Raw genomic sequence first — 10,560 nt, forward strand, 5'->3', positions numbered from 1 at the left:
AATATACGATGTCGATATGCCGACTCCCGTCACTTGCTCATTAGCTGTCGTCTTAGCGACGTCTCTAGTGTTTAAAACGTTTGTTATATTTAAGTTGCATAATAGGGTGTATTTAATGTAGTATATAAAAAAAATATTGTCTATACAGATAATGTATATATTTAAAATTCTATAAATATATTTATATATATATATATATATATATATATATATATTTTAAATATATATAATAAGTAAAATTCTGTCTAAACATTCTTAATTTAAATATCATATATATATTATGTAAATATTACAATTAATTGAAAAATTCTTCTCTTACCAAATGGTTATTTGATATTAGGTTTAGATCACTTATTTCTCCTTATCTATCCATGAATAGTCAAAATATTTCTTCATATTTAAGTATCTTCGAGTAATATCTATTCGATATTATTAAACATGCAAGTAATGCAGGGAAACCATCATCCATCTCTACTTTTACCCTGATCTTCCCTTTTAAGCAGTCACTTTACACACAAATTATCTAAAACCGGTTAAATGTTTATAAAACGAACACAATTTCAGAATTTTGTAGGTTGGTATTCAATGTGGATGCTATCCAGTATAGCACATACGAGACAAGTAAATCTAAATTTCCATTAGAGAAATAATCTGGATATTTAAATTCAGTTTTTCATTATTTCAATGCGAAGATTTCGGAACCTTTCACATTTTTTTTATTTTGCACTAGTTTTTTGTGTGTAATTAGTATATCAACCAAACTACTATGTGGTAACTGGCGCCTATGTATACATAAAATACACCACATATGATATGACATCATCTTATGAGACCCATATCACTCATGCTTCGCCATTCTGCACTACTAAAACTTTGCCTCCTTTCCTATAGTTGTTACTAAAGTTGTGCCAGGGAAGTATGTAGATCTAATACGTGCCATGTACATCCGGTCTAACACATACGTTCGATCGGCGGTAGGTGCCTCCGACAAGTTCAGTGTGGCGGTAGGCTTACACCAGGGTTCGGCTCTAAGCCCTTACCTCTTCCTTATTGTAATGGATGCTCTGACATCAGACATTCAGGACGAGGTACCCTGGTATATGCTCTTTGCCGACGATATTGTGCTTGTTGGTGAGGATGGACTCGAGGTCCAGAGTAGACTAGATAGATGGCAAGAAAAACTGGAGAGTGTTGGCTTGAAGATCAGCAGAGCTAAAACTGTATACCTATTCTGCGATTTCGGCGTCCTCTCTAGTTTCAAGCTTAACTGCCTAAACGGTGTAATGCTTCCGGTCTGCTCCGATTTTCGGTACCTCGGTTCAGTTATTCAGAACAATGCCAACATAGACCGTGATGTAAGGCACAGAATTAGTGCAGGATGGATGAAATGGCGACAGGTCTCGGGAACGATATGCGAGCCCCGAAAGCCCTTGAAAGTTGCGATGTAACAGATTGAGCTGGTATGGGCATGTTATGCGGAGGAACGAGGATCATGTCTTATGGAAAGTGAATATGAATTTATGAATGAATGGATGTAAAGGGAAGGGACGCCCTAAGAAAAGATATATGGATTGTGTGAAAGATGATATGAATAAAAGAAGAGTATGCTCAAATATGACGACCGATAGAGAGCAGTGGAAGAGAATGACATACTGCGCCGACCTCAAATAACGTGTGATAAAGGCAAGGCAATGATGATCCTATAGTTGTTACTGAAAGACATAAAATACGGACGCAGTAAGAGTTTCATTTTACCTTTTTGTTCGGAACCCAAGAAATAGCACACAGCATAGAAATACACTTATTTCAAAAATACATACAGAAAAGAATAAGAATTATAAAGTTTTTTTTATTATAACCTTGTTTCCTTTGTTTAATTGACGACATTTAAATAAAAATTTGTTGATATCCATAAGATATGTAGTATGACATAATTCTTTATGCTACGTCCGTTTTTTGTTGTCGAAATATGTAGTAACTAAAATTCCTAATTTATAATGGAATAAATATTTTAGTGGCAGTTATAGAGACAGTTAAGCGACATATATATAATTTTGTTTTATAGTATTTGATTAGAGAATAGTAAATATAAACTTTAAACATATTAATGTCAAAAGAGTTTCCCAACATTAATCAGTCCAGACTTGTTATATTCGTTTACTTCTAAAAATACATAGACTTGAGGCAGACGCTCGACCTTGTACCTTGACCTACCATAAGCAATGTCATATGGGATCAATCGATGGTTATATAAAATCATTACAAAATATTAAACGTTAAGTACTGCTGCATTATACTATTAACGCAGATTTCAATTCGAGATCACTAAAAAATGTATATCAATGTTAATAAAATTATAATCGAACGAAATAAACCGAAGTAACGAACTTCATAAGAAATAAATAATTATAATTCGAATTTTAAATTGCACATCGATAACTAAATAAAATAGAATAATTTATAATATACATTTTTAATAGTAAATGAACAAAAGGAATACGTACAAGTATTACATCAAAAAATAATTCCGCCCTACTTTTCTGTGTCAAATTTAAACTTAATCTATAGTATGAGGTTTATTTTCGTGTCCCTACCATATTTTTTTGTATTAATCATAACTTTATTTTTGGTAGAAAGTAATACATAGATACATTAGTGCACAACTATGTTTAACAAAGATACCCTATTAATTAAAATGTAAATATTTGAGTAATCATTGAGCAGCATTTTTCTCGATAGTAGAATACTATTATTTGTGGTATTAGTTAGTAGTTATAGTAATATACATTTTTAAAATATATTTCGTTAAAAAATATAGGAAGTATTATATTATCTACACTGATATTATCTATTAATGTACTGAAATGAAAAAGCTATTTAATAAATTCTTTCACCGAATGTCATAATATTTCAGTCTAGATGAACATAGTATACATACATATATGTAGGTATACTATGTTCATCTATATATTGTATCCAATTTTGATAGACAAGTTGTTATTACAAGTTGTTACTTAGTATTATATATTGTGTACAATGTATAATTACAGAACGATGATTTTAATGCGGTTTTCAACAGTAGTTAGAGTGATTTAAAAGAAAGGTTTATATGGATAATATATTGTATCCAATTTTGATAGACAAGTTGTTATTACAAGTTGTTACTTAGTATTATATATTGTGTACAATGTATAATTACAGAACGATGATTTTAATGCGGTTTTCAACAGTAGTTAGAGTGATTTAAAAGAAAGGTTTATATGGATAATATATGCGTGTTATCTAGTGTCGAACAATCCAAGAAATTCAAAGATTTGTAATTAAATCTTGCGAAACCAGGCGAGTATAGAATAAAAAGGAAATTGATAATAAAAATCAAATTTTATTTACAGTTTTGTTTTGATACAAAAAATAAATAACAAATTATTTACATTTAAACAAAAAATATGGCAGCGTGTATTAATAAAAGTATAAAGTATACAACAAATTATTACAAATTACTGTATGTATGGTAAGAAAATATATCAGTGCCCACAAAGGTACATGCCTACCTAAATTATAGCAACGTAGTAGGAATAATATTTCCTTTATAAATTGATGGAAATATTATCCAAATCTACTATTAAACACACCCGATTACCATTTGGTAATCGGTTGTGTTTAATAGTAATACTTACTACGGAATTGTGTAGGTATATTTCAATGTACTAGCAGAGCATAGAGACGGCATTTATAACTTATTACTTTCTTGCAGGTTTCGGGATAGAGTCGCCTTCCGCATGAAAGCCGGTCTCGTCAGCGTAATAATTGATAGTCTCAGGTTTTCCTTCTGGGTTGGTGTAGCTATAGGAACCACGCACTATGACCACTTTATGGGGTTTATTCTCTTCATCAAGAGCTTCCTTCAACTCGCCGTTCTCATTGCGAGAAATTCCATCTTCGGTTTCAAAACTAAAAAATAAGATACATTATAATTGCAGTTTATTTACCTATATAGTGAAATAGTTACATGATAACGTGATGTGAATGGTGATATACGTATATGTATATAAGCAACGGATACCACTTACCATAAGGTTGAGCGTTAGCTTGTTTGCCATTTCAGTTCCATAAAAAAAACTAGTTAATTTTTAAAGAATCAATTAAAAATAAGGTATACTCATAATTATAATACATTTGACGTTATTCAAAATTATCGGTGTTTTAAAATATTATTCCATTATATCTCATATTCAACACAAATATAGCACTTATATCCAATAACTAGTCGTGGATTTAGGTAATTTAATATTATGAAGTACATACTTGAACGAGTATCCTCCCTCGGGCTGCTGGTCGAAATCGCTTCGTAAGATCTTTGGGGGCTCCGGGGGAGCGGCGATGGCTACCGCCACTAAAGCGAACACTACTACGATCTGTAATGAATTTACAATAGATAGATATTAAGTTGGGTATATTTATTTATTTTGGAATATTATCTTATATAATTATCTTGGAATATTGAAAACTCGGATATATTATAAATAGGATAAAATTAAAACTTTTTTGATAATAATGTTTATAATTAAAAATTTTATATACTGCAAAACATTTTGATTATATATTTTTAATAATTCCTCCATCATTGCACACTTAGTAAAGTAATGTATTATTTATTAATTAAAGTAATGTAAAAAATATAATTTAAGTAAAAGGAACGTACGAGTTTCATTTTTATTTTTGGTTGATTTACTTGGCTTCCCGATGAGCAACTGATGATTGCCCGATCAAAACAGAATCTTTTATACATTTCTCCAGCATCACGTAATTTCAAGTGAGAAGAAACAAACATACGATGTCGATATACCGGCTCCCGTCATTCGGTCATTAGCGATCATCTCTGCAACGTCTAGGTACAATAGATACGAACAGTATTAAGAACATTAAGCAAGTAGGTTACTTATTTACCTGTAATAAAAGTAGTAACACATATCTTAATAAGAGGATAATAATGACTAAACAAGTAACTAAGTAGGTACTTCCTATAATTAAAAATCAAGGATTTTTAATTATAGGAAATGATATGTGATAAACATATAAATGTTGTATACTATTTACGAATTGTGAAAATAGTAAGAATAAGTGGTTTGTAAAAAGAGTTAAGAAGCAACTGGATTATTTTAAGGTAATTTCGTTATTTATTTAAATAAATATACTTCTTTTAGTATGCTTCTATAAACGTAGGTACAATAAAAATCATCACAGTTAGGGATGCCTATTGATCTTATTTTTTTCTATTATATCATTGGCAATAAAAATTGTTCCAACAAGTTATTATATTGTTAGGTAGATATGTCTCATTTGTTATTTTTTATATTTATATTTTTATTCACCAGTGCCTCACTAACTTTTCCTTCTCAATATAAATACATATAAAGAACAGGAAAATGTTTGTTCATCATAAAATTTTAGTTTTGGCCAGCTTCGTTCTCACCACATTTGTATTCTTTAACGCGGGGTAGTAAACATGCAAACCAGGTGAGTATACACGTTTACTACCTAAAGCATAGAAGAATCACTAAAAATATATATAAATACATACAATGTAAATAAAATAAAAATATACAATATGTACCTATCTTAAAGTAAATAGAATGAATTAGCAGAAACATGAGAGAATGCAAAGTTTCCAGAGAAATGTTTCAAGAAAAATTAATAGTTAAAAAAAATATTAATTAGTTGAAATAATTCGTTTAGAAGTTTTTACTCGTACTTCTAAATACGTAGAGCTATTATAGGAGCAAAAGACAATACAATAACAATATTAATTCAAATACCATACTACATAGTATGTTATAATATATATATTATTAATGTTAATATATTCGATAAAGCCTTTAAAATTATTGAGAATATTTATTTTTTGTACAATAAATTATCACAAATATTATTAAAACTGACTAATTATTTACCCAAAACCTATGTTTGTAAGATGTCAACATTAAAATAGATAAACTGCATTGGTTCAACAATAATCTGTAATTTCCTCATTTAAAATGTTTATGTAAAAAAAAATGTTTTGGAAAAATTTGCAATAATACATATTTTTACGAACTAATAATTACATACCAATGATGTTAACAACATGGATAATATTATAAATTAGTAAATGAAATAAATAGAAAATTACACATCGTCTGGCTTTTTTTTTTATTTTATGATATAGCTCAAGTTTATTGTTCTATATATATATATATATACAAAACAAAGTTCTAACTTTGTTTTGCAAAGAGGACATCGTATCTATGTTAGTTAAACAGTGATATAAATGTGAATCCAAGATGTGCTTAATGTAGTGAAGATGTTGTCCACACTCGAGGTGTTTCATTACATTCACTCCATATTTTCTTAGTAGTAAGCTCGTTTTTTATCCCTAGTATAGTATGCATGTATTTCATGATTTTTAATGAATGATAATAAAACTGAGCTATAGTTTACGCTGACGGTTTACAGTTATACCACACTTACCTTTCAGCCCGTACATACTATTCATGCATATTTTTCCTAAGGATTAAGATACTTTCCTTTGTACCCTGAAATTTCACTGTCTTATCAAAGCAGCTTACAAAGTACCCTACTGGACGACAGAATTAGGTGAGACAGAGTTACCCATGTAGACTATAACTTTAATCAAAGCGTACTTCGATCAAATTTTATTACTATTACTGCTATCAATTTATTACTATCTCTTACTTGTACCCCTGGCCTGATGCGTCATTTAGGTATTTCAAAGTTACTGACTAAGCGAGTAGAAAGAAGTAATACCCGGAGGGGTTTCAGTATGCTCAATATTTGCACTAATCTTAAATTCGTTGAGCGGTGTATGCATTTTAAAATAATAGACATCAAAAGATATTTACGTTCATTTGTACGTATTCATGTTAGTTAATGAGATATTTTAGGCACGTAGATACTTTACATGGACTTCTATACCTACCTATTGTAAAGAATATATTACTATAGGTGTATGGTACTTATAGTAATATAGGTTGAGAGATCACCTTCCGGCAATACCATTGTTGCAAGGTTCTCGAACCGATACGATATTGAAACTGTGATGTATTTACACCCGCGTGTCAATGTCAAGTTTGACACATTGATCTGTAATTATCATTTGTCAAAACAGAGTACGATTTTGCATTATATAGAGATTAATAATATGGCGTTTCTGCGAATGTCCGATTGTTGCGTAAAAACACTAATCAATAAAAATCATTAAAAAGGCGTGTTATTTTTATTCAACGTGTTATCAGAAGGCCTGGTACACATTAGAAACCTTCAAGAAAAGAGCTTATTCATTCTTAAAAGGCCGGCAACACACTTGCAATTCCCCTGGTGTTGTCCATGAGCGGCGGTAATCACTTACCATTAGGTGAGCCGCAAGCTCATTTGTCTCTTGTGCTATAAAAGAAAAATGCATGGGGGGGGGGGGGTTGATTTGTTAGTAATAGGGAATACTGATCCCATTACTAATAATTTATTCCGTTAGGTTTTCCTGCACGCGGATTATTATTCGCTCCATAAATCATCGTAATAGAAATAGCCACAATAGGCAGACCCGGCTGACTTCATGCTCATTTTCCACTAGCCCTCGTCAGCGTAAATTATAAACACTAGGAGGTGCACCATTCAATTATCGTCCATAAAAAAATTTAGGTCCACGTATTATTAGTAACAAATACACTACATTGCCAATTTTAAAATACTTGTTTATTGGAGTTATTATTTCTTAAGTTTTTACTTTCGTTTTTATTATCAAGTAAATATTCACACACATATCATACTACCCACATATATATGTGGGTAGTATGATATGTGTGTAATACATGCAGATAATGACTGATAGCAATTTTGTCTTGTGGAGACATTTTATTTAAACCTCTTTCAACCCTTTTGGAGAAAAACGTATATAATTCGTAATTAATTCCAAATAGATGCCTATCAAAATTTAGTCCCAGATAGCTATGGTGGCTACTCCGTGTTTTTAAGATTACCGACAGTGTACCTCGAGTAAATTTCTAAATATCGCCATGACATTTTCGTGTATAGTTTAACACAAATATATTTATTAAAATGTATAATGTAAGCAAGTATAATAATAATATCACTTATACACTTTGTGAAAATGGTATATTTACCATTATAACATTATATAAGAGCTACCAATATAAATATCCGTCTAAATAATCCTTACAATTGTAAACAACCATGAAAAAAGTTTAAAACAGTGTTTAAAATTATATCAGTTTATTTACATACCGTTTTCATATAAAAAAACTTAACAAAACATTGACATACAAAAAGGTAAAAAATATGGCAGTGTGCATCTTGTAGTTATAATTATAACCAGCAATAACAGAACATGCGACGGATGCATCGGCGCACATACTTATTAATTAATTAATACATTGTAATTCCCTTGAATGTTCCTATCAATCACAATTGATAGATTATTTGGCATTATCAATTATTCAAGATTTCGAATTAACGATTATGCCACAGACTATATTAGATGTTTTTTTACTTTCTTGCTGGTTTCGGGATGGAGTCGCCTTCAGCGTGGAAGCCGGTCTCATCGGCGTAGTAGTTGACAGTCTCAGGTTTTCCTTCTGGGTTGGTGTAACTGTATGAGCCGCGAACTATGACCACATTCCGGGGCTTGTTCTCCTCATCGAGTACTTGTTTCAACTCGCCGTTCTCATTGCGAATAATGCCATCCTCGGTTTCAAAACTGGAAATAATAATTAACAACTTCTTATACTGAGTGTATAACTTATACTTCTTATCCTTATACTGACTTTACTCAATAATAATTTATTTTCTCCACTAAAGCAAATAATCGGCATAGCACAATAAACTTTATAATGTGTATAGAATCATGATTCAAATATTATATCGAACCTCATGCATGAAAGTATGATAGCGAAAAATTGGATATATAATATGTTACTCTCTCTACACTTTGCATCTTTGTTAAGAGGTAAAAATAAATATTTTAAAAGTCAATAAAAATATCTAATGTTGAAACTAGTTTAGTATTGAACACTATTGTGCATAAAGCACCAAATTAAATAAATTTGCACAGGTACATCATATAATATCCCTCGCTAGTACATTTTATAAATACATGACACATACCTATCTACTAAAATGGTGGGAAAATGAAGAAATTGTAAATATAACTGTTAAAAAATACGGTAAATTAAATACAATAAACAAAAACAAATTAGGATTGGTATCCTACATATCGTATAAATTAAATAACTATTCAATATAATTATTTTCATTAACACTTACTTGTATACGTATCCTCCCTCGGGTTGCTGGTCGAAGCTGCTGCGTAGAATCTGTGGGGGTTCCGGGGGAGCAGCGACGGCAATCGCCACCAGAGCGAACACTACTACGATCTGTAATTATTTCGCATCAATAAATAAATTTAGTTAAATAATTGCACTTTTATGTCTAAACACTCGACTTAATGCGCTTTAATGCAAGTCATTGTCACTGATTTCGATTTAATAAAGAAAGTAATTACAATATTATTTAATAAGTATATTAAAAACGAGTACGTACAATTTTCATTTTAATTTTTGGTTTAGTTTCTTGGCTACCTGATGAGCAACTGATGGTTACCCGCTCAAGTCAAAATCTTTTATACATTTCTATAGCATCTAACGTAATGTCAAGCGAGAACAAACATACGATGTCGATATACCGGCTTCTCGGATTCGGTCATCGATGATCACAAGCGCACGCCTGTACATACGTACCTACACAAGTATTACGGATGTTCCTAGTCATAATGTATGCATGTGAGTGTGTACGCACCTATTCTGAAGGTTCCACCAGATTCTACTCACAGCAATTTACTTAATAATTTGTCACAAAATTATAATATGGCAGGTATATCAGGCCAAGGTAATGGATCGTCAGCTCGTGTTACTTAAGTAAATTTGTCTTTAAATAAAATTTATGCGTACCTGGTATTTTATTATTATGTATAAATTTTACCTTTCTATGCTACAGAAATATAACTAAATCATTATAAGATTAATTAGTCATCATAATCAATCTAAAATTTATGAAAATTAAGCTTTACTGTTTGTTGACAAACGAAATCAAAGGCTTACTCGTTTGCTGAAAAACTGACAAGAGCTGTTTTACACAAGGCTTGGCCAGAAGTGATTACAAGACAATGAATCCATGTATCGATTAATTAATTTATTCTATGGAATACCTACACACAGAGCAAACTCCATTTTCTATTGATAAGAGACATTACAAGAGGACTTGTTTTGATGCTATAGCATTGTTGTTAAGGATCCCAAAAAAATTTGCATTAATTGTCAATCGATGTCTTATGTTTATCTATTTCTTTTTGGCTTCCGATGCCATTTTACATCAATCTTTAAAATATAAGTTGTGTATAAAATTGTGTCTTAATTATCATAGAGAACAATGTACCTATAGTAATTATTTTATATCGTTTTTTTACTGCATATGGCAGATTTACACAGAATT

At 30.8% G+C, this 10,560-nt stretch overlaps 3 protein-coding genes across 3 annotated transcripts; 1 reads left to right on the forward strand and 2 right to left on the reverse strand.

The window, feature by feature from the left end:
* Positions 1-938: 938 nt before the first annotated feature.
* LOC131852650 (uncharacterized) lies at positions 939-1,448 on the forward strand. The gene has a single exon (XM_059203353.1). It carries the CDS (start codon positions 939-941, stop codon positions 1,446-1,448), a length of 510 nt encoding a protein of 169 aa, XP_059059336.1.
* Positions 1,449-3,457: 2,009 nt separating this feature from the next.
* Positions 3,458-4,789, reverse strand: LOC131853185 (larval cuticle protein 1-like). Its single transcript, XM_059204016.1, has 3 exons — positions 4,703-4,789; positions 4,306-4,415; positions 3,458-3,951 (listed from the first exon to the last, which is right to left on the reverse strand). The coding sequence occupies exons 1-3, from the start codon at positions 4,787-4,789 to the stop codon at positions 3,741-3,743; spliced, it is 408 nt and encodes a 135-aa protein (XP_059059999.1). The 3' UTR covers positions 3,458-3,740.
* A 3,480-nt stretch (positions 4,790-8,269) lies between these two features.
* Positions 8,270-9,723, reverse strand: LOC131853272 (larval cuticle protein 1-like). Its single transcript, XM_059204121.1, has 3 exons — positions 9,613-9,723; positions 9,337-9,446; positions 8,270-8,770 (listed from the first exon to the last, which is right to left on the reverse strand). Exons 1-3 carry the CDS (start codon positions 9,619-9,621, stop codon positions 8,560-8,562), a joined length of 330 nt encoding a protein of 109 aa, XP_059060104.1. The 5' UTR covers positions 9,622-9,723; the 3' UTR covers positions 8,270-8,559.
* Between the last annotated feature and the right edge of the window lie 837 nt (positions 9,724-10,560).

Source organism: Achroia grisella, unplaced genomic scaffold, assembly GCF_030625045.1.
Source record: "Achroia grisella isolate CSIRO2021 unplaced genomic scaffold, CSIRO_AGI_Agris_v1 utg1179, whole genome shotgun sequence".
Classification (NCBI taxonomy): domain Eukaryota; kingdom Metazoa; phylum Arthropoda; class Insecta; order Lepidoptera; family Pyralidae; genus Achroia; species Achroia grisella.